Source organism: Grammomys surdaster, unplaced genomic scaffold (genome assembly GCF_004785775.1).
Source record: "Grammomys surdaster isolate TR1022 unplaced genomic scaffold, NIH_TR_1.0 139, whole genome shotgun sequence".
Classification (NCBI taxonomy): Eukaryota; Metazoa; Chordata; class Mammalia; order Rodentia; family Muridae; genus Grammomys; species Grammomys surdaster.
In genome coordinates, this window is record NW_021604597.1 from 13,253,435 (window position 1) to 13,279,184 (window position 25,750).

At 38.7% G+C, this 25,750-nt stretch overlaps 1 protein-coding gene across 1 annotated transcript; it reads right to left on the minus strand.

The window, feature by feature from the left end:
* Positions 1–2,624: 2,624 nt before the first annotated feature.
* On the minus strand, positions 2,625–24,289 carry Slc33a1 (solute carrier family 33 member 1). The gene is made up of 7 exons (XM_028763532.1): positions 22,962–24,289; positions 12,782–12,972; positions 8,590–8,774; positions 8,091–8,208; positions 4,810–5,025; positions 3,436–3,630; positions 2,625–2,740 (listed from the first exon to the last, which is right to left on the minus strand). The coding sequence occupies exons 1-6, from the start codon at positions 23,734–23,736 to the stop codon at positions 3,463–3,465; spliced, it is 1,653 nt and encodes a 550-aa protein (XP_028619365.1). The 5' UTR covers positions 23,737–24,289; the 3' UTR covers positions 2,625–2,740; positions 3,436–3,462.
* Positions 24,290–25,750: the final 1,461 nt, after the last annotated feature.

Sequence of the window (25,750 nt, forward strand, 5' to 3'; positions counted from 1 at the left end):
GGGGGCATGAGATGCTAAGTCAAGGGATAATAAAAAGGGAACCTGGGGTAATGATTGAGTTGATATGCAAATAAAAGACTGAGCTTTTAATAAGAGATGAGCTATCCAGAGTTATTAGAATTGCAAAAAAGCCGAAGCAGAAAGCTGTCTAGAGACAGACAGACAGACAGAGTGAACAAAACACAGACAACAATCCAGAAAGCTATCTGGAGCAAATACAGGCTGTCAGCTTGGACCCACAATTTGACTTCAGGTCTTTTGTTTTGTCGTTCTCAAACATACCCTTCCTCTCTTTAAGTCAAGACTGGTCCTTGGCACTAGGGGAGGGTTTTGGCCTTTGGAATATTTGTTTCTAGAAAGCAGGCAAAATTTCTCCAGATTTGCAAAATCAAGATGTCTCCATGGCACCAGGTGCCATCTTCCTTTGAAATGTGTATATATAATGAAACCTCTTTGGGACAGAGTTGTGTGTCCTCTCAAAAATCCATAAACTGAAGTCCAAACCCCTAATATCCTTGCATTTAGAGATAAGGCTTTTAAGAAGCTAAGTTTAAGGGATAGGAATAAGGATGAACCTTGACCACAGAACCAATCCAAGAGGATTTTTTGTTTGTTTGGTTTTTTGTTTTTTGTTTTGTTTTGTTTTTCAAGACAGGGTTTCTCTGTATAGCCCTGGCTATCCTGGAACTCACTCTGTAGACCAGGCTGGCCTCAAACTCAGAAATCTGCCTGCCTCTGCCTCCCAAGTACTGGGACTAAAGGCATGCACCACCACTGCCCGGCTAAAGGTTTATTTATTTATTTTATGTATATGAGCACACTGTTGCTGACACACCAGAAGAGGGCATCAGATCCCAATACAGATGGTTATGAGCCACCATGTGGTTGCTGGGAATTGAACTCATGACCTCTGGAAGAGTAGCCTGTGCTCCAAGAGGAAGAAAAACCAGGATCACTGCATACAGCCGAAGATGGTTGTGTGAAGACACACTGGGAGAGTGAGTGACTTACAACTACTCTCAACTAAGTAAGACCTCAGGAGAGCTCTTACTTAATTGCCAACACCTTTATCTTGGGTTTTCAGCCTCTGAAATGAAAGAAAACAAACTTCTCTCAAGCTACCCAGTCTTGGTACTTTGAAGTCTCTCGTAGTTTGAATATCCCTTTTAGGCTGTTTCTAAGCTGGCTCCCTGCTTGGGGTGCCATTTTGCATGTCATGGAAGCTTTAAGAGGTAAAACTTGTCTGGTCAAAGTGAATCACTAAGGTTTGAGAGTTTTACTGATCCTGGTCCAGACCCTTCATGCCCTTTCTGCTTCCTGTCTGCTGCTGGGCGAACAAGGAACCATAGGTTCTACAGCAGGGCTAAGGCATCCTGCCATGTAGCCCAACTCTGAGGGACTAATATTTTTCAAAAACAGTAAAGCAAATCAACCCTCTCCTCCCATGGACTTTTGCCAGGAAATGTCTCACAGTGATGGCAGAACACTTCAGCTTCCTAGAGAAATAACACATTCTGCATAGTTTCTCATACTTCCTGAGATGATCTAGTTTCCAAGGCTTCTCTTTCAGCACAGGTTCCACTGTGCTGAAAGTCTCCCTCTCCCTCCTGAGTGCTGGGATTAAAACATATACCACCATGCTCAGCTCCTTCCCTTTCTCTTCTTTTGAGACAGGATGGCATAAAGCCCATATATTCACCATATATATTGATGAATTTCATAGAGACATTGTGTAAAAAAAAAAAGTATCTGGATTAGTGGTGCACAGTTTTAATCTCAGCACACAAAGGTAGTGAGTTTGAGACTAGTCTGGTTTACAGAGAGTGTTCCAGGCAAGTCAGAGCTATACAGTGAAGCCCTGTATCAAAGCCTTTATAGCACGTAGAACATGTAGCATGCTGGAAACTGTTTTGTACTTGTTTCTAATTCCCCTGGCCTAGCAACTGAACCTTATTCTCTACAAATGAAAGCGTGCACGTGCATGTGTGTGTGTGTGTGTGTGTGTGTTTAATAAGGTCTATTTATTTTATGTATATGAGTACTCTGTAGCTGTCTTCAGACACACCAAAAGAGGGCAACAGATCCCATTACAGATGGTTATGAGCCACCATGTGATTGCTGGGAATTGAACTCAGGACATCTAGAAGAGCAGTGAGTGCCCTTAAACACTGAGCCATCTCTCTAGCCCATAGTGTGTTTTAAGAAACAAATACTGCTCCTGATTTGGCATAAAGTAATCATAGAAAATTTTTAACTAATAAAATGATTGAGATTAAGAAGAAAAAAAGATTAAGAAATAATCTCCCGCCAAGCAGTGGTGGTGCACACCTTTAATCCCAGCACTTCGGAGGCAGAGGCAGGCGTATTTCTGAGTTCGAGGCCAGCCTGGTCTGCAGAGTGAGTTCCAGGACAGCCAGGGCTACACAGAGAAACCCTGTCTCGAAAAACCAAAAAAAAAGAAAAGAAATAATCTCCCACAGAGTGATTTAATTTGTCAAAGGCAGAAAAAACCCTCTCTTTATAAAACAACAGCTTTGTGATTTACAGTGTTACTCATTTAAATTTTATTTAATTGTAAGTTTACATTTTCTTCTCATGGTAATTAAAAAAAACTACAATAAGAATGACATTAAATTTTTATTTTTACAACTCAGCCATAATCACATACACACCACAAACTTGATCCCCTCATTAGTTGTCTGTGTGCCATGATGCACTTGTGACAAAATCATATGTAAACCTAGGGCAAGAGTTAACAAGAAATCAAAATAGCTTCCCCAAAATGGAGGGAGAGATAGGGAAATCAATAAATTAAAAACCATAGCTCTCATTTTATAAAAAAATAGTTTGGATAATCTTTTTATAAATCTTTCATGCTTACAAAAGCAAAAAGTACATTTAAAATAGTTATTTTTAACAGATTCATTTGTACAATGTGGTTACAGTCAGGAAAACAACTCAATATTTTAGTAGTCTACATTTTCTTTGCATCAAATTCCACATAAATTTTTACAAATTTACAAGTCAACATGAGAATTAACTTCCAAAAAGGTTAAACTAACTAGTTAGTACCTGAATGTTAAGCTTTGCCCAACTTGATACACTGTACCAAAATGTTAAATACAACTCAATGGCAGGCACTAACAACAATACTTTACAGCATGGTGACCATCCATGACTATTCCATTGCAGCTTAAAATATGCTTTGGTCAGTAAATTAACAGAAATCAAGTAATACAACCATAAGGGTTGTTTCCTAGCCTTAAGTAAACTTTAAATACATTGATAAGGCAAGGAAAAATATAATCCAACATACATAGAAATCTGTATTTTTCTACTATTTGGCATTTTAAATTAAAAATTTCCTAAAAGGATATTTTACACTCCTACATACTGATTATCATAGCTTTCTCAGTAAAACTAAGCTAAAGTTACCTTCTAGAATGTCCAGTAATGTTGGCATCAGTTGCTTCTTTTGCACTTCCATGAGGATGGTCCTTCATCCTGTAACTTTTTAAATTTTGGACCAAGAAAGAACCACCAACCAAATCCAATGAAAACACAGATAATGGATTCCACATAATAACCATCCAGAGCTGTAACGCACGAGCCGCCAAGTTTTTTGCAAAGCTATAAAAATAAAATTATAACAAATATTCTATAACTGCTTTTTCCTTATTGCTTGCTTTATATAAACAGAGTCTCAGATGGCCTAAGCTAGCTTCAAACTCTGTATCTAAGGATAACCCTGAACTCCTGAATCTCTTTCTTCCACCTCTCAAGTGATGGGATTATAGGCATATATCACAAAGCTTGGTTGGAAGTGTAAATCCCAGAGTTCTGTACATGCTAGGTGAGCATTATGCCACTTGAGTTATATTCAGGGCCCATATTCTGTGATTTTTTTTTTATACAGAAACATTCAATAATTAATGTTTCTACTTTGTAATTAAGGAGATTAATCAAGTACATTTTGAGAAAATATTTTAGTATTTCATTTATTTCAAATGGTAAGATATATTGAAGTCTGTTTCACTTTCATTGGTTTCAGACAAGGTCTTGCTATGTGGCTCAGGCTTTTCTGAAAAACATACTGGCCTCAAATCAACAATTTTCCTGCCTCAGGCTCCTAAGTGCTGGGATTATAATCATATTATCACTCTCTGAGTATGTTCATGAAACTTAATTTCTTCAGTCCTAAAAACAGATTAAAATTAAAAACAATTTTGAGCACTTACTGCAAATAACAGTGATTTTCAAAATGGACTTATTCATATTTGAAACTGTGAAGAAATTTCTAATGAATTTATTATAAAAGTAGGCAAAATTGTTTGGTTGTTCTGAGAAAGGGTCTCACTGTGTAGACTGGCTAGTCTAGCACTCCTTATGTAGACCAGGTTGGCCTGGAACTCATGGAGACCAGCCTCCCTCTGCCTCAGCATATGTGGCCCAAGAGTAATATTACTTTGAAGTAATTTGCCAATGAATCATTCTGTATTTAGCTTTAGCTACAGTTACTGTGTTTAAGAAGCCAGTGGCGTCCTTTTCTTAGCACTGCAAAAGTCAGCTATTATTTTTACATTTATACACAATTCAGTGACTTTCGGTATGGGAGAATGTCTTCCTTTGCTGAGAAGCACCTTTACTAAGCTAGTCTCACAGATACTAATTTTTAGTTACTCTTAATTATAATAGAGATAAAATGCATACATTTCCATACTAGAAACTATGAGTATATGTGATTTTTTTAGACATAATAATCATATCTCAAAACTTATTCATGGTTATCTAAAACTAAAACTCACTTACCTCAATAGCATCAGGTGTTCGACAATTCTGGTTTGAAGCTCCTACACACTCCTTCACTGTGAGGGGATCCACTAGCCAAAGAGCCACTGTAGAAGGCCAGTTTCCTCCCAGATTAGACACAGTATTTAAAAGAGTCATGTATGTTCCTCCAATAAGTGGATCACTGACCTTGGCATTGAAAGCCATTATTGACACATACATGCTGTACAGAGTGACCTGCGAAAAGAAGCGAACATTAGAAAGTTGGAAGGAGATTTTCTTTTCTTCTCTCTCTCTCTCTCTCTCTTTTTTGGTGGGAAGAGTACTCAGGATTAAGCAGGGGGGCAAGGGGATTGGGTGGGGGGTGGCACACCAAACAGGAAGCATAAACTGGAGAGCCCTGTTTTCTAACTTCTAGGACCAGACTTATAAAATTGTTCTTAAATTAGAACATCAAAATCATAAAAATTAAATTTTCATAATTTTTACTGAACTCAATCCAAAAAACATTTGAGTACATACTATAAGCAATACTTTAAGAACATGACAATATAAGAATGAATTTTTGAAAAATACTGCTATCCTCTTCAATGTAGGATGTGCTGGAGAAACTAGGAATAAAAAACTAAGATGAAATATACTAGAAGTGCACACACTGCACTCCTAGGACAAAGGTAAATGACTCATTCTACCATATACAGTCAAGTAAGAGGCAAGGGGCACTGAAGGGAGCACATAGTAAAAAGTAAAATTCCTATGTGTTCTGTACCTAAATATCTGTTTATATATACATTTATACATCTTCATTATAGATGTAAACACAATAAACATGGATATATATAGTTATATTTCTAAAAACAGTGATAAATTATATTGAAAAATATCATTTCAAAATTTATAACACAAACTAGAGAGAAAAAGAAACCTTGGGAGATAAAAATTGAGAGACAGGAACGGAGACAGATATCTTTAATCCTAGTACCTGGAAGAGAGAGGCAGGAGGATTTCATATTTAAGACTGGTCTGGAACACTGTCTCAAAAATAATCAAAAAAGGGACAAAAATCTATTATCCCTTCATTAGAAAGATAGAAATTATTTCCATGATGATATCCCTCTTAGCAGTGTTTTATGAGGTGTTTACAAAAAAGGAATTCCAAAGTGAATGCAGAGACAGGACGGAGCAGCTCAGTGCTGGAGTAAAGTCACATTAGACTGAAGACATTAAAGTCCACAAAACTGAACAAGTGCCTTTCATGATAAGTTGTCTGATAACTTTAATACATAAATTCCCCAAGTGGCAACGATTTTGGCCTGACCTACTCAGTTACACTCAGCACTCAGGACAGCTGCTTCCATGAAAGACATCAGAAGTGATGACTCTGCTGCCACGCGTCATATGTCATGAGTCATTCCTCATGTCTACAAGCCCTTGAACCCTTTTCTCCTTAAAGCTTGTGTGATTGCCTAAGCTTCTCTGACTACACTTTGAAAAGTTCTCCAAGAAAAGCAAAAGCAGGGGCTGGAGAGATGGCTCAGTGGTTAAGAGCACTGACTGCTCTTCCAGAGGTCCTGAGTTCAAATCTCAGCAACCACATGGTGGCTCACAACCATCTGTAATGAGATTTGATGCCCTCTTCTGGTGTGTCTGAAGACAGCTACAGTGTACTCATATAAATAAAAAAAAAAAATCTTAAAAAAAAAAAAAAAAAAAAAAGAAAAGCAAAAGCTAAAGAGATAAGCCTTTGGACTATAACATAGTCCATACATTTCTTTCCTTGGGTAGACAATGAGGCAGTGTCTGAACCAAATACTCTTTTTTAATTTCTATTCTGTGCCTAGCATTAACTTTGCAAAGAACACAAAGGAAACTGTATTTGACATACTGGCCTTAATAATTTTACAAACATGGTTGGTTACATATGATCCACCAAGGAATTCTCTTTTATTGACTGTTTCTGTTTGTTGTCTTTTGTTTTTTGAGACGGAGTCTTATGTAGCCCAGGTTAGCCTTCAATTCACTATTCAGCTAAGACTGCCCTTGAACTCCAGATCTTCCTGCCTCCACCTCTAAAATGTTGGGATTACACATGTGGTATTACCATACCTGGATTCTAAATTATTTAATTGTGTGGGGGAAAACAAACTGTTGAGATTGTTTAAGGTTTCAGCCAAAAACCAAGAAGTTAATATATATCTTACTTTCAAAAGATTTAGAGTAGGTTTTATTAAAAAAATTCAGTGACTCTTTAATATATATTAGCAATATTACAGTTGAACACCAAAACTTACTGCTCGGCCTCTGCCATTTACTTGAGTCACTTATATTTAGACTCTAACCCCTCTTCTGAAACAGCAACTTAAGTGAGGTTAAAGCAGAGTGGAGATCCCTTCCTTTGTGGACTGCAAGCATATATAAGACAAGGCAGTTTATCATATACTGCCAAAAAAATTTCACACTAAGTTTTTTTAATACACCTAAGTCAAAGACTACAACCTTAAATCCAGTATCCATCTCTCTATCTTAAGAAAATCCAATAAAAATTAAAGAAAGAAAGAATCTAGATCTGAGCCATGTATAGTTGCTTACACCTATTATTCCAGCATTTGGAAGACTGACATGAGGCAGGAAAATGAATGTGAGTTCTAGTTTCAGGCCCATGTAAGCTACATAGTGAGTTCAAACCTAAGCTGGTTATATGGGCAGAACCTGTCTCAAAAACAAAAATAAACAAAAACTCTTCCCCCTATATCTGAGAACAGACCAAGGTATACTTAGAAGGAGTAAACTTAGATGGACTAGGTTTTTAAGTATAATAAATTCTTAATACATGAACAATTTAAAGAAACATTAGTGGATAATCTCCCTCTTCATGACTAAACCTCACAAAGTTGAAAGATATTTGACAAGCTCACCATCAAATTACTTTATTAAAGTAGCTGTGAAAATGTTTCTTCAGGGACTAGAAGATAGTTCGGTATGTAAGAAAGCTTGTTCTACTCAAGATCATGGGGTCTTAAGTTCACATCCTCACCCATGAGTGAGTGAGTGGGTGCCTGTAACTCCAGCTTTTGGAGCAGAAACAGACAGATCACCAAAGAGCCTGCCAGATTAGTGAAAATGGCAAGCTTCCTTGTTTACTGAGAAACCCTGTTTCAAGGCAGTAAGAAGATCGATCAGAGTAAGACAGCCAACATCCTTCTCTGGCCTTTACACTGGTGCCAACATACTTACATAATCATGTGCATATCATGCACACACAGACACGCCTTTAGTTCAAGCAGCACTTTACCTCAGCTTACCTGATGTAATGCATAACTCAGCAGCACTATAATATAGTAATATATAGGGAATCCTCCTTGATGCTCTACTTTAGGAGTCCACCAAACAAGTACGGCATATTCTAATCCAAGCAACAATCTACAAAAAGAGAAACACTGAGTTGACATCCACTTTAGGTTAAAGAATAACTTGTACTAAAAATGGCTAGACCCAGGCATGGTGTCACATGTCTTCTTCAATCTCAGACTCAGGAGGCAGAGGCAAATGAATCTCAGAGGCCAGCCTGGTCTACACAGTAAGTTCCAGAACAACCAAAACTATATTCTGAGACACTGCTTCAAAACGACAAAAACAAAACAAAAATACTGTCGTCCCCCCCCCGACACCCTGCCAACAAAAGGCTGTGCTAGAAGACTAAAAGGAGAAAAAGTTTCATTTCATCCCAGTTTCACCTACACCCTCTACCCTGATGTGTACTATGCTGAAGTCAACTTGTTAGTTAGCAGGCTCTGTAGTTACCTATAGGGCATGGCTTTGTAAAATATATTCAGAGGCTGGGGACCTGCAGTGTACTTGCTGATGAGGAGTGGCAGGAGTATCTGCAGAGGGACCATTGGCACAGCTAGTAAGGCCAGGTGCTCTTTAGGCACTCCCTCTTCTACCAGTTTCAGGCCTGTCACGGCATCCGCTGCTGAAAAGCCAATCTGCAACATAAAACAGAAGTGGCTGAGCTTCTGACACATGAGTCGCCTTGTCAGAAACACATACAAGTCCTAGAAACCTTCAATTTCATCACTGATCCTTGTCAGTCACAAGTGCATAGCTGCCAAGTTATAGAAAGTATGTTTTCCATTATGGTTTACTAACATTGTGCATTGAAAACAATAGAAAATGCAATATTGGTATAACTGTAGATAGTTTTAATTATGACTAAATTTTCACTTTGAAAAAGTTAAATCCAGGCTTTAATTTCAGTGTTTAGGAGGTGGTAGCAGCTGTGAGTTCTAAGCCACCTGAACTATATAGTGAGTAGGCTGGGCTACACTGTGAGACCCTGTCTGAAAAAAGCAAACAAAACAAAACAAGTGGCATGCCTTTAATCCCAGCATTTAGGAGGCAGAGGCAGGCACTTCTCTGTAAATTCAAGGTCAGCCTGGTCTACATAATGAGTTCTAGAATAGCCAGGGCCCTGTTTTCAAACAAACTAACAAACAAATAAACCAAAACCAATAAACATCAGTTCAATCTATTACAAGTTAAAAAATTTACTTATTGCTTTGTGTATCATACATTTATTAGTCTCTGGTTAATTATAAATAAATTTGATTCAAATGAAGAATCACTGTCACATTTTTTGTTTGTTTGTTTGTTTTTTGAGACAGGGTTTCTCTGTGTAGCCCTGGCTGCCCTGTAACTCACCCTGTAGACTGGGCTGGCCTCAAACTCAGAAATCCACCTGCCTCTCTCTGTCTCCCAAGTGCTGGGATTAAAGGTGTGTGCCACCACTGCCTGGCAGCCACATATTTTTTGATGATATTTTATAAATTAGAATAAAAATTTCTAAATATATCTAACATTTCAAAACCAATTTTAAGATAACAACATATCAGAAAGGTGGTGCATGCCTTTCAGGCCCAGTACTCAGGAGGCAGAGGCAGGTGAATCTCTGAGTTTGTGGCTAGCTTGGTCTATACAGCCAGGGCTACAAAGAGAAACCCCAGCTTGAAGAAAAAAAAAAGGCAGAAAAACAAAAATTATAATTAGATTAATTTGTAAAAATATCAATAAAGAGTAAGGATGATAAAAGCAGTATGCAATCTGAGATCAGACAGTCTTAAGGATCTCTTTGGTTTAAAAAAAAAAAACCCACTAAGTTCCCAAAGTAACAAAGTAACCAAAGAACAGAAAACAGTAGGGAATAACACCATTGTGTGGATCCCATGTCATTCCCTGAAGACAATGAAATATTACTTCTGTGATATTCCTACCAATCTGTATAAACTGAATATAACATAAATTGAAATGTAAACAGAAGGTCAATTCTAGAGAAACCTAGTCTTTAGGATTTTTTGGTGGTGTTTTGGTTTTATTTGGCTTGTTTTTAAACAGAGTCTCTCTTGTAGTACAGGCTGACCTGGAACTGTGTAACCCAGGATGGCCTAGTAAATATGGAACTCAAAGCAATCTTTCTGCCTCAACCTCCTGGATGCTGAGATTAGACATGTAGCCACCATGCCTCCCTCTAAACAGATCTGTATTCTTAGAAACAATCAAACAATCAAACAAATATCAAAGTTATAGTCAAACTTTACAGCATGCTGAAGAGGACCCTGAATTGGATCACACTCAGGAAGCATGAAATGAGAAAAAACCTTTCCTGAACAATGGGTAAAACTAAGATATAAACTATGGTTAGTGTGGTGGTTTGAATGAACATGCCCTCACAGGCTCTTAAGGACTGCCACTTTGTAGGAGTAGGTGGCCTTTTTGGAGGACTGTGCCACTGGGGGTAGGCTTTGAGGTTTCAAATGCTCAAGTGTAATCATGGTGTATTTTGTGAAATTCCTAATAATCAATAAAAATATGCTTTAAAAAAGAAGGAACTACTCAGACTGTTACAGGTAGAAGCAGAGAGACAGGTCTTTATGGCTCCACCTCGCTGTCCTAACAGAGTCAAACAAACAAACAAACAAACAAAGAAAAAACAAAAATCTACCTAGAAGTATATACTAAGTAATTCTTATTATCTGATTATTTAGTTTCTCATTATTTACCCATCAGTAATAAGTATATATCTTCACAAAAAAAATCACCTTCATGAATATTTATAGGAATACTATATATAATAGACCACAATAATCTAAATAACCCTGAAAAATAATATTGGCATATTCATAAAATGAAATTTAGAGTAATGAGATGAACAAACAGTCACTATAAATAACATCATAAATTAGACAGGGAAGAAAGCACAGCCCTAACACTTGGGAGATGGAGGTTAGGAGCTCAAGAGTTCAGAATTAAGCTTGTGAAAAGGCTGACTGCTAAGAGCCCTGGCTTCTCTTCCAGGATTCAGTTCCCAGCACCCACATGGCAACTCACGATCATCTGTCACTTCAGCTCCAAAGGATCCAACATCCTCTTCATGACTCCACAAGTGTGGCATACAAGTGGTACACAGGTATGCATGAAGGCAACACACACACACACACACACACACACACACAAAATAAAAATAAGTAAATCTTTTAAAAAATAGTCAATGTCATCAGCAGCTACATACTAGGTTCAAAGACAGCCCCTGAGCTACATGATATTGTCTCCTAAAACCCCACAGCAGCTTGTTGTAGTGGCACATACCTTTAGTCCTAGCACTGGGAGGCAGAGGCAGCTGGATCTCTGTGAGTTTGAGGCCAACCTGGTCTTCAGAGTGAGTACCAGGACAGGATAACTAGGGCTACAAAATTAGGCTCTATCTCAAAAAAAAAAAAAGACAAACATACGTACTATTGCTATTAATGTAATAGTACTTAATGTAACATAATTAAAATATTGAATGATGCAATAATTGTTTGGAGTTAAGACAAAATAACTATAAAATTACGTATAGTATAATTCAATTCCACTTTTAAACTTTACATTAAACATATATGAAACATGTATATACAGATACATGCATAAATATAACAGAGAAAAGGAAGGAGCAAGGAGCTCGAAAAGAATAAACCTTCAAAAGTAGAGAAGCAGCAAGATCTCTCTGAGTTCAAGGCCAGCCTAGTCTATATGTTGAGTTCTAGATAAGCAAAGAGCTTGTCTAGTTTAGATGGGGAGACTGTATCGAAAAGATAATACAAAAAAAAGAAACGTGCTAAAAAATGTTCATTTCTAAATGATGTGACTGAATATGTTATCTTCCATGAACCTGCCCTCTAACTTTATTTTTCCATTATTAAAGAGGAGACCTTATTAAAATGAAAACAACAAGGCCTGTCATAAGACAGCTGTAGAGTGTTCATATAGATGGATTTCAAAAGAAAACACTGTAAAAGTATAGATGTTGGGAATATAGGCTATAGCCTATTATGACAAAATATACTTGTTTATCTTTCTTCTTGCTTTTTTTGTTTGTTTGTTTTTTCAAGACGGTCTTTCTCTCTGTAGCCTTAGCTGTCCTGGAAATTGCTCTGTAGATGTAGCTGGCCTCAAACTCACAGAGATCTGCCTACCTCTGCCTCCCAAGGAATTAAAGGTGTGTGCTACCACCACCCAGCTAAGCAAAGACATCTTAATGAAGAATATAAGTCACCAGTAATCTCATTTGTCTTATGGTAGATTTCCTTTCAATATTTTAAAATATAATTCAATAGGTTTTTAAATAGTGTAAATACTCATACACCTCTTCATCTTTGTAAGCCACATTCTCAGAGCTAGTATTAAGGGCATGTTCCTTACAACAGCAGAAAGCTTCTTGGTGACCATCTCCTTACAACCATTACTATTCGCAACAGTATCTTCAGATTGACATAACTCTTCAAGATTCCAAGACATAAAGCTTACTTAGAAGTGATATTTGGCATTATCACTTTAGAAATATATTTAGTAGGCAGGAAATATTGCTTTGCATTAAATTCTATGGTATTAGAAAAGGACTTATGAAAAGACATTGAAAGTATTCCGTGATAATGATAAATTTATTTAAAAAATTTCTTACCTTTGAAGTTAGAATCAGAAGGCAAAATGCCAGAACTGCTGGCATTTTTATAATTGAGAACAGCAGCTTGTAAGTGTCTGTGATTCCTTGTGTCTCTTCTTTTACTATTGACGTTTCTCTGTTTTCTTTTTTCAGAAGGGCTACTAATGTTGTTGTTACTAAAAATACGGTTCCCCAGAAAAATAGAAAATCTGAAATTAAGAGTGTTTTAATTTATAATTAATTTTTGAAAATTAACTTTATTGATAATAAAACACGATTTTTCTTAATCTAAGATTTTTATTTTTAAATTTTATGCTATATACTTTAGGTTTGAGGCATAGCAAATGAATGAAACAGTCTTGATTCTGTTAAGCATAGAGACTCAAAATTGACTGATACATATCCTGGGTAGGGTATGGGGGTTAGAGATGTAATTGAATTTGTATGCCCATCTTGTCACCTTATATAGAGAAAGAAGTAGGTAGGGGAAGGAAATGATTTTCATACCTCATAAGGTTCATTAGTTATACTTACACACCCAAGCATTTCTTATGCTCAATTATGACAATTCGGATGATAAAGAATGCATGATTGAACCAAGCATGGTGGTACACACCTGCAACCCCAGTACTCAGGAAACTGAGGGAAGAGTGTTTGAAGCTAGCCTGAGCTACAAAGTTAATTCAAGGCCAGTCTGAAACACAGAGCAAGACTCTGTCTCAAAAAAGAAAAATAGCCAGGCGTGCTGGAACACACCTATAATTCTAGCACGTGGGAGATATAGCCAAAAGGAGCTTCTCTAGACAGTGAGTTTAAAAACAGCTTTGGGTACATGTAGCCCTGTTTTAAAATAAAACTAAATACCCCTTCCCAAATCAATAGCACGGTTATTTGTGTCAGAGTTCTCCCAGTCCCTTGAGTATGTGTGTGAGAGTGCAGATGCAAGTTCACATAGAGGTCAAAGACCAGCTTTGGGATGTCTGCCTCTACTGTGGGTTCTATGAATTGAACTCAGATGGCCAGGCTTGCACGCTAAGTATCCACTAGGCTCTTGCCACCTCAGATAGTTCATTATCTCTTTAAGATTAACCTCCTTGCAGTATCTGTAAATGACAAATGAAGACCAGGTACACTGTATTGTTTCACTGAAGGAGTTTTAACACATGTATGGGTGGAAAAGAATAATGACCTAGAAGAATCTTCATCACAGCTAGAAGGGACAGTAACAGAGCACATATCATACAATATAAATTCGCACAACATTTTTACACATGTCCTCTCTGTAATATATATTATATGATAAACTGTCCCATGCTATTGGAGCTCACTGAGAAACTACCTTTGGAGTTGCCCACTCCCCTTCATTCAGACCCAAACACATTTGTCTCAAAGTGTTCCCAGTACTCACAACCTGATGGCCTGTAACTCCAGCTCCACTGTTGTCTGTGGAGATAAATGTCTGTTGTCTGTCTGTCCAAAGACACTTGTACTTACATGCATATACTCACCCACCCCCACATACATGATTAAAAATAATACAAATGAATCTTAAATTGAGACAAATGATGATTTCTTTTTAGAAAGTTTCACTTATACCAGTATTTTCATTAAGAAAGCCTTTTGTTGGTGGTTTATAAGGGCTAACAACAGAAAGTTCAATTACAAGTCTTCTGGTTAAGAGTTGAATGAACACTAAAGATGCGATGGGTGGTGGTGGTGCACGTCTTTAATCCCAGCACTTGGGAGGCAGAGGCAGGTGGATTTCTGAGTTTGAGAGTTCGAGGCTAGCCTGGTCTACAGAGTGAGTTCCAGGACAGCCAGGGCTACACAGAGAAACCCTGTCTCGAAAAACAAAACCAAAAAAAAAAAAAAGAAAAAGAAGAAAGAAAAAGAAAGCTAAAGATGTACCAGTTATGTTTTAGGAGTTTTCTCTAGGAAAACTGCAAGGAAAAACAATTTGCTTAGGACATCTTAATGATTTTAACGGGAAGAAATCTTCAACTAAAATTTAAATTCCTTTATTCCATTGCCAACAGAAAGATGTTAATAAATTAAACAAGATCCTGCAATATGCACATGTAAAAGTACTTCTGATTTCCTGTCATAATGGGACACTCACAGAACCAGAATTCAGAGTCTCTGCACCTCACATATACAGCAGAGGGAAAAGTCAACAGCTCAGAAAGAAAAGCTCAGTCACTGCTACAAGCATAATCATTAAACACACTGACCATTTGCCTACTGTTATTAACATCACTTCCATAGCATAGGATAACATTCACTATGAATATATGCCATCAGCTTGACAGCATGGCTCTACACTGAGCCAAGACCAAGAGGATGAAGCTCATGTCACACTTTCACAAGCATGAGTTCTAACTACATATTCTGAAGTGCCTACAAAAACTTGCCTAATGTACTCATGAATGCAGAAATTAAAGAGTATGTAGCAATTCACTACTGATGAGTAAAAGTACAAATGCTAGCCAAATGGTGCTGCACAAGTCTTTAAACCTAGCCCTCGGGAGGCAGAGGCAGGCTGGATCTCGAGTTCTAGGCCAGCATGAACTATAGCCAGTATCATGAAAAATAAAAAAGTCCCAAAAAAACAAAAACAAAAACACTGTTTCAGGGACACACACACACACACACACACACACACACACACACACACACACTTCTATAAAGACTAGCACCCGACTGTTCATTATAAATTCAGGAGAAAAGCAGTACAACTCATTTGAAACTCAAGGTCGAGGGCCTTGGTTAAGGTACTTTCTTTATGAGTCTGCCTACCTGAGTTCAACTTCTGGCACCCACATAAAGGTAAAAGAGAACTGACTCTAAAAAGTTGTCTTCTGGTCTCTCCACAGGCACACATAGAGATGCAAATACACAAATAAATATCGATCTTAAACTGTTTTAAAGAACTCATCTTCTGCATTTTCATATATAGTGCCATTATAGAGCTCATAGTGTATTTTTAGAGTGGCTGGTACTTCATGCTATTGACAGGCTCCAACATCAATCTCATAGGGAAATTGATTAGGAAACATTGGAATCAGGCATGGTAGCACACACCTTTAATCCCAACATGTGGGAGGCAGAGGTAGAGGCAGATGGGTCCTTCTTAATTTCAAGCCAGTTTGATTTCCACAGCAACTTCCAGACTATCCAAGGCTGCATAAAACTTTGTCTAAAAAACTAAAATACAGCCGGGCGGTGGTGGCGGACACCTTTAATCCCAGCACTTGGGAGACAGAGGCAGGCGGATTTCTGAATTCGAGAGTTCGAGGCTAGCCTGGTCTACAGAGTGAGTTCTAGGACAGCCAGGGCTACACAGAGAAACCCTGTCTCGAAAAACCAAGCAACAAAAAACAAAAACAAAACAAAAACAAAAAAAAAACCAAACAAACAAAGAAAACCTAAAATACAACATCAGGTTCCAACATTCCTTTATAACTTATATTATTCTGTAAAACTATGAAAGTAACTAAAATGAAAAACAGCAAGAATATCAAGAATAGAATACCAAGCATAGAAAGAGAATGAGTTATTCCCTGGGGGTTAGTACAAACATAAAATGCATAAGCAGTACCACATGGTGGTGCACATCTGTAATCCCAGCACTAGAGAGGCTAGTGGAGGAGGACTGTGAATGTAGGGCTAGCCTGGCCTACAGACTAACACTGCCCCAACCAAAACAAAATACCCATCTGTGCTAGAAAATACTGAAAGTGGACTTGCAAAGGCTCAGCATTTATCACAGGAATCAAGACTCATTTTCAGACATGAAAAGCCCCAAACTAGAAAGTACAGAGAATCCTCCAATGGATGTGTAATGAAATAATTGTTTAATAAATAAAATATTTCCCATTACTATAAAGGGACAGAGAACAATGAGGTGGTACAGCAGGTGACAGTGCTTGCCACACAAACCTGATACCCTGAGTTTCATCCCAAGATCCCACTGTGGAAATAGAGAACCAATTCCTGAAAGTAGTCCTCTAACCCATATGCATACTGTGGCACAAGTGCCCCAACTTATACACACACAGCATACACACATTACTGGATAAAAGCTAAGAAACAAATCATGCTAATGCCTACAGCCACTAGGATGCAATGATGGCTCCTTCTGACTGAAGAGGGCTATTTTCCAAAGGAAATATACTGCACAATCTCTTCTAGGAAGCATTTCTCATGCAACAGTCATAAAATCAAAAGCAAATGTAGCTCATAGCTAACACTTGTAATCCCAGCATCTGGAAGACTGAGACAGGAGAACCACTACAAGTTCAAGTTCATCCTCGAATCATGTGATTCTAGGATGCCCAAGAAGGCTATGCTACAAAGTAAGTCTGTCTCATTCACTTTGTCCTCTCATGGAAGAGAGGGAGGGAGGGAGAAAGGTTAAGGATAAGAAAGGCATGCATGACAACATAAAGGAATCTTAAGGTGAACTAAACAATCAGCTCTGATTGTCATACCAGTTACAAAGGGCTATATTTACAAGGAGTAAAAAACTTCATAGAAACACACACACACAATCATATATACGCCCATCCATGTTTAACTAGTAATATCTGAAATATATATATTGGTGTTTTCGAGACAGGGTTTCTCTGTATAGCCCTGGATGTTCTGGAACTCTGTAGACCAGGCTGGCCTTGAACTCAGAAATCCGCCTGCCTCTGCCTCCCAAGTGCTGGGATTACAGGCGTGCACCACCACTGCCCGGCCCTTAAGGCGATATTCTAATGTTATACTATACATATGCATGATGCTGGCAAGTGAAGGCTAAAGAAAAAGGTTCATCAGACTCCTCTGAACATCTTTGCAATCTTCTATGAGTCTATGATTACTTTAAGTTTTAAAAAAGCCAGGCCTGGGGCTTGGCATTCACACTGCTCCTCCACCACCACCACCCCCCCTCTCTCTCTCTCTCTCACACACACACACACACACACACACACACACACACACACACACACTAAATGAAAAATTTAAAACATATAAAAGTATTGGCCACAAATGGTGCACACCTTTAATCCATGTACTTGGGAGGCAATCTCTGTGAGTTTGAGGCCAGCCTGGTCTACACAAGTGAACTGCAGGTCAGGCAAAGCTACAGAGAAAAAGAGAGAGCAAAAGGGAGGAAGAGAGAGAGAGAGAAGGAGGGAAGGAGACAAGAGAATTCGTCAAAAAAAAAGTTAACAATATAAATTAAAATCATAATGAGACAAACTTTAAAGACTGTACTTGGAGTAAGAAAACTTTCAAAACCAAGACAATTTAAGATGCTTGAAAAGAAATTTGATTTTTTTAAGACACACTAAAATTACCTCTCTATTGAGTTAATTAATTACTACTTACATTCCAACCAGTAGGAACAGTGTAAACAATGAAGAGGAAAAAATTAAATTTAATAATATGCATGTGTAAATGTAAGACATATACAATCGTGTCCAAAAGGGTAAGTGAAATCAGGAGTTTCAGGTTTTGTGTTTTTATATTCTCTTGGAGCAAAATGATCATCTTTATTTTGTCGACTAAAAATAGTTCCTATGAACACACTAAAAGTAAAAATAGGATACTTCTTGTAATCAGTGAGGTCCTACAATTCATTCATCAGTAAATTTATATGTAGTAGTACAGTGCTATAGCTCACTTGCATGGTACACTTTACCCACAGGAGGTCCTGGGTTCAATCCCCAGCATCCCCTAAAACCAAAGTGAATTTCAGAATATACTTAAAAAATTATTTTTTAAGTACACAGTATACTGTGTAGAGGGGCCTGCCATACAAAAGCATTTCCCAGGTACTACTCGGTAAAGAGAGCAGCCAGTGCCTTCTTCCCTTTGCTTTGTGTTAAAAAGGAAAAAGCCTTTATAACCTTCTTTCTGAGGAGTGGGTCTCTGGTTTTTAATTTTCCCTGAATGTACTGCTTCACTTGTTACTAACATTTGAGGATAAGTTCTAACTTTCTATATTGGCCTATATTGAAAGACTCAACATGCTCATTCCTTGGTCTTTGGAGGTAAAAAGAGGACTAAATTGAAACGGTTCATATTATTCATGTTGAGCATTACTTACCTAAAAAGTTCAATTTTACTTATCTGTATGTGTGTTTGTCTTTTGAATGTATGGAATGTGTGTACAGGTACCTGTAGAGACCGAATGAGGCTGTCGGATTCTCAGAGCTGGAGTTAAAGGCAGTTAATTAGTGTCTCTGGAAGAGTAGTAAACAATCGAGCTGCTGACCTATCTCTTTAGTATCTCCCTAAAAGTTGACAAATGTTAAAATTTATTTTTAATTACGTGTACATGTGTATGGGTGTATGCATGTTTGTGCAGGGGCCTAGGACAGCCACAGACAGAAGCTGGAATTACAGGTGTTTGTGAACAATCCAACAGATACTGAGAATGAAACTTTAGTACTTTGCAAGAGGAGTATTGGACCCTTAACTTTTGACCCATCTCTCAGACCGAAAAGTTGAGTTTTAAGGTTAAAAATAAAAACAAAACAAAACCTGTGTTTTTAATTTTCTAAGATAAACTTTACTCTTAAAATGTTAAACGAGAAACAAATTTTTGGTGTAGCTGAGTGAATTTTTTAGCATATGGATAATTTCAAAGTACTACCGTAGGGTGACCCCTCAATGGTCACCTAACTTTTCCCCACATAACTGAACTGAAGGCAATAATTTATTATGATTCTTATTCTGTTTGTGCACATGTACAGGCACACATGTCACAGAGCACATGTGAAGATCAGAGGAAAACTTTTAAGAGTAAGTTCTCTTCTTCCACTGTGGGTTTCAGGAATTGAAACCAGGTCATAGGCTTGAGGTGTAAGCACTTTTCATGTGCTGAGCTATCTCCCAGTGTAACACTTTAGGCCTCACATGAATGCTAAATGATGCATTCCAGTCAATATTAGAAAAACAAAACAAAAGAATAATTTACCTATTGGGCTTGCTTAAATTCTAAAAAGCCTTTGTTACACAAAAAGTTAATGAGGACTACAAGACAAATTTATCATTAGGAGATATTGGTCTGCTTCCTTCCTTATTCAAAACGATTATCTTATATGTAGTGCTTTACAAATACATATATAATTTAGATTCATTATGGTTTTTTCCTAATAAATATACCCTCTTTTCCCTGATTGACTCCCATATATGCATACTTATTATAAGGTGGCTCAGCAATTAAGAGTACTGGCTCTTCTTCCTGAGGACCCATGTTTAGTTCCCAGAAGTCACATGGTGGCTCAGCCTAGGTCAGTTAAAAAAATTAAAACTTTAACTTATCATTTTTAAGAATCAGGTATTCTAAAAGTGGATGATGCTTTCAGATAGTTGAGAATCACAATTTTACATTTGTCCCATTTTTTTTTTAAAGCCTCATCCAATCAGCACCTAGTTAGATATTAAGGTTTTCCTTGAGGCTTTCTCTAACTTCTTACTAACTATAGGTAAAATATCAGATTAAAAACTACAAACACACACACACACACACACACACAAAGCCAGGCGGTGGTGGGGCACGCCTTTAATCCCAGCACTTGGGAGGCAGAGAGAGGCAGATTTCTGAGTTCCAGGCCAGCCTGGTCTACAGAGTGAATTCAAGGACAGCCAGGGCTACACAGAAAAACCCTGTCTCGAAAAAAACAAAAACAAACAAACAAATAAAACCTACAAACAGCTAACTCCAAGTCTATCTATCTTTAAGTAGCCTCTTGACAGCAGTCTTTTCATCATAGAAAAGGAAGAAACAGTTCCATTATCCTTCTGTCCTGTTCATTATTTATTCCTTGCTGATTAAGGGTCTCTTTGCCTCTGGAGGTTCATGGAAAATAAATGGAATAAGAGAAAAGGTTCAGAACTGTTATGAAGCTATGAAAAAGCCAGTCAATATAACCAAGGTTTGGTGTCCTCGAGATTTTATCTTATCCCATCATTCCTGTTCTCAATTTGCTGTCTATGGAGTACTGATTTCTAAATGCTGTTCTTCCTCAGTATACTCTTTCTGTAGTATCTGTAATTAATTACAGAATTAAAATGTTTTTAAAAGGTTTGCTTACTTTTATGTGTATTAGTATTTTTCCTGGATGTAAGTAAATGCACTCGGCATTCCTGGTGTCTGTGGAGGCCAGAAGAGGGTACTAAATCCACTATAGTAACTATAGTAAAGCTATAGTTATAGAGGCTTGTAGTCACCGTATGGGTGCTGGCAACCAAGCTCAAGACCTCTGAAAGAGCAACAAGATCTCTTATCAGCAGAGCAATCTCTCAAGCCCTTGCCTGTTTTCGTTTCAAGTTATGGTTTCCAATACACAGATTTTCTAGATTGTGTTTTTATCTTCTCTTTAACTACCTAGGTAACAATATTTTCTTCTTATGATTCCACATTCTTTAAATTCCTCAAAACCACTAGGTAGTTAAACTGGGCATCGTAGTGTACATAATTAACTACATGGATCCTTAGGGGATGGATATCTAAGACCAGTTTAGACTCCTGTTGAAAACTAAGGGCTAGACAAAGGTCAATAAAAGATTCCAAGCACTGAGAGAGGAAAAAAGGAAAAACTCCCACAGGTTAATGGGATTGAGACTTAGCACAGTCGAAAATGGCTTCCCTTTTATGTAGGAGCGCTGGGTAAATTTCCCAGAACAAGGAACACACAAACAGAAACAGAATACACCGAATATAGTTACATTATTACCAAAGTACAGAAACCTCAAAACTAGTAATGTGGTATGTGTAAGCATTAAAATTAAAAACTAACCCAAAATGTTTGAAATTAAATCAAAAGTCTACTATGGATAGAAAAAACTTAGAGTAAGCTATTTTAGAATCTTCTGCTGAGTTCGAGGCCAGCCTGGTCTACAGGATGGCCAGGGCTACACAGAGAAACCCTGTCTCGAAAAGCCAAAAAAAAAAAGAATCTTCTGGAGAACAAAGTTCAAATTTCAGTTATACCAAATAATAATAATAACAGTAATTTTTAAAAAATTAAAATAAATGAAAATGAAAAAGCAAGAAAAAAAAATCACACCAGCTTACATAAAGGTTCAACCAATAAGAAAGTCAATTGTTATCTCTACCATGGTCAATGGCCAGCTATTCTGGGCCTCTGCAAGGTTCATCTCTGCTGTTCCTAGTTGGCACAGATAGTCTTTATTTGCAGGAAGCCCTTAGAATCCTGACAGTCAATTCCAGAGTGCTTCTATTAACTACCCTTCCCGTTCAGCAGATGGCTAAATGGGGACTTGTTAAATAAAGGTGGAAAAAGATTGGAAAGCAAAAAACTAGAAATCTCAGTTCACCAAAACACAAAAGAAAAAGGTGAACCATGTCACCTATATTTTTAAAATTTATACTTATGTGTCAGTCAAATGTCCATGGATCTTGAACTCCGAATTGTTATTCTATTGGTTGCTTTTCCCTGTTTACTAAAGAGTACTGATCAATATGACTGTGTTAATGGGCTGGCATGAAGAATACATGAAAGAAGCACACTTTAATAAAACAGAAAACATACTTAGGTACCTATCTTATAAATTCCCAGTAAAATTTAAAAAGCCAGCTGTAGTGGCACCTGGTTGTAATATCACTCAGAAGGGTGAGGCAGCTCTGAGTCTCAAGTTGGATACATAGAGCCTTTTAAAAATCCTGGAAACAGGGCTGTAGAGATGGCTCAGCGGTTAAGAGCACCGACTGCTCTTTCAGAGGTCCTGAGTTCAATTCCCAGCAAATACAAGGTGGCTCATCCGATGTACTCTTCTGGCGTGTGTCTGAAGACATCTACAGTGTACTCATATAAATGAAAATAACTAAATCTTTTTTAAAAATCTGTAATTAGAATTAAGAAATAAACAGGACAAATGTCACACTTTCTCTCCGTGTGTGTGTGTGTGTGTGTGTGTATAAACTGTTTAAAGGAAGGGGACTAGGAGGGAGGCAGAGAGAACAAGGCTGTGTTATGGAAGTGATTTTGAGCAAAGTGGGAAACCTCATAATGGAATCCAGTATTGTGTTAATTTGAAAGGGAAATGAAGTAAAATATCTTGTGCATCATTAAAAGTAAAAAAATATATGCAAGCAAATGAGAGCTCCCATCTAATGGTTCGTCAAAAGCATTCATAAACATAAAATAAACTTAACAGTATAATAGTTTAAGTACACTACCTGAAAGGGTAACGATTCCCCTGGGTTGAGGCTGAAACCGCAAATATTTGTTACAAAAGTCAGCAGATTCAAGAGCCAAAAACAAAACATTGCCCAAAAAGTAGCCAGCTGTTTGGCCCACAGAATTGCATGTCGAAGCATAGCCCACGTTTTCCCGGGATAACATAGTTAATGCCCAACCGTCCACAGCGATGTCCTGTGTGGCAGCCAGGAATTCAAACAAAAAGAAAGTCACAGTGAGAGCAACCACATCCGGTGTTCTGCCATCAATATTTCCGAGCAAATGGTCCACTTGAGTGGATAAATATATCATGAAGATTCCTAATGTATACTGAGTAGGGACAAGCCAGGACTTGCGACGACCGAAGTTCTTAAAGTAGACGGAATCTACCAAGGGAGCCCAGAGCAACTTAAGACTGAATGGCCAGAAGACAAAACTGAAGAAAGCCTGATCTGTATAGCTAACATTTTTGCTCTGCAAAATGAGTGGGATGCTTCCCGCCAGGCCTAAGGGAATGCCCTGAAGCACGTAAAGGAATAGTAGTAACAAAATGCTACTTAGTTCGGCTTTATAGCTCCGCGGGGCTTTTGGGAAGTCACCAGGGCCGGCATCCTCTAGAAGAACTTCCCGGTCCCCTTCCCCGCCCACCGAGTCTCGGCGACTGTCATCCCAGCCGCCCGGTGGCAGCGGGCCACTCTTCATATCCAGAGCGTGGCTGAACATGCCTGGCCGCCGTTGCCGACTGCTGTCCTTGTGGGAGATGGTCGGTGACATATCAGAGACGACGCAGAGCCCGGTGTCTGGAAGCTTGAGGCTGTCGTTTTAGATCAGTTTAGTCCCAGGTCCAAGGCAGCCTTTCTGGACCAGCGTCTCGGTAGTTTAACGCCGGGAGAGAGGACGCGGAGAGACTAGTCGCTGTTTTGTAGCAGGGAGCCAGATCCCCGGCCGGTGGCCCAGGCGAAGCCTGGGTCGCTACCCACAGGAGCGACTTCAGGGAGCCGGGAAGAGCTCCTCGTACAGCCGCACCGGGCTCGAGGCTGGCGGAGCGTGCCGTGGCGCTGCGATGGAGTCTGGCTCTTAACTGCAGCGGGACTCGAACGGCCGCCCGCCCACCTGCCACTAGATCTCCGCTGACACTGCAGCGGGAACTCTCCTCAGCAAACACCAGAGGTAAAGGATAACTTCCTGCCTCGCGCTTAGGGAAGTGGTTCCCGGCCAAAATGGGTTCCGTGCCTCTCGACGAAGCCAGCGAATCAGAACAAGCTCCGGTGGCGACGACCGCAAATAACGTTTGCTAGGAACCATTAGTTCCCTCGATTCTGACCCCGAGGGAGGAATAACACCAGCGTACCGAGCATCCAGGAGGGAGCGTCTTAACTACCCGTGTTCCGTTTGCGCATGCGCCTGCCTGGAACTCGTGTGTCTTGGCCATTGGGCCCTCGTCGGCACGTGAGCGCGGGTCTTCTGGACTGGCCTAAGCCTTGGTAATAATATTGCGCATGGTCAGAGGCCGCAGTGTCTTCAGGAGTTTGTACCTATTTAATTCAGTACATAACTTCCTGGCTTGCCGTTGAGTAATGCTGCTGCTTTGTGAACCTGCCTGAAAGGTTACTAAGCTTTGGTGTCAGGATGTGAGTCTTTTGTGCCCGACTCAATGGAAACACTGATACTTAATACACAGAACGTATAAGGCTGTCCATTTTTCCCAATGTGAAGGAAGAAACGTAGGGGAACGCTAGATACACAGAGTGAAGGAGGTAAATTTCAATCCGCTGCATCTTATTTTTATCCCAATGGAAACTTCTTGAAACCACCTTTCTTGTCATCCATGGTTATGCATTTTAAGTGACTTAACTTCTTTGGGTTTTGGTGAATTTTTGGAAGCTCTTGGAGTATTTCAGTGATACCAAAGAAATAAGTTTTCCAAAAATTTTATTGAATCTGTAATTGGCCAGTTTTCAAACGCCATTACAAATGTACGTGCTTTCTTCATTTAAAAAAAATGCTTTAAATTCCCTTGTGCATTTGCTGCCTTTGCATTTTCCTTCTTTCTACAGCTTATTAACCACTTAGCTTACTCCCCATATTTTCTTCTCGTTCTCCCTGTCTCCTTCCTTTTCCTCCCTCCCCCTTCACCTGTGTGTGGGGGAGAGGAGGTGGGAGTGGGGAGAATGAATGTGTACATGAGCATAGGGTATCTACAGAGACCAGAAAACAAGAGTACTTTGAAGCTGGAGTTAGGTTGGTGAGCAAGCAGTAAGCACTCTCTCCAGCTCTTGCATGTGGACGGGAATTTGAGACTTTGCTTATTATTGTTTTTTTGTTTTTCATTTTCATTGTATTGATATTGGGTCCTGGGTTATACACACTAGCATATGTACCCAGGCTGGTCTCAAACTTTATGGCCATACTCCTGCCTTACCTTCAAGAGTGAGTCCTAGGATTTTATAAATGAGCCACCATACCTAGTTTAATGTATTTAAATAAAAGAAAACAGTGACCATGAAGTCTTCTAATCTTTGTTAAAGAGAAGAACAGAATTGGTTGGGGTGGTGCATGCTTGTAATCCAGACTAGACTATAAGCAAAGTTCCTGGCCATCCATGGCTATATAGCAAGACCCTGTCTCAAAAATTGGAGCAGAAATCAGGTTATAGTGTTATCTAAGTGAGATCAAAAGTCTCAATTTATTTTTCTTATTTTTGCAACAGAGTCTTACTATATGGTCCTATCTGGCTTGAAACTCACCTTGTAGACCAGGCTGTACTTGATCTCACAGAGATCCACCT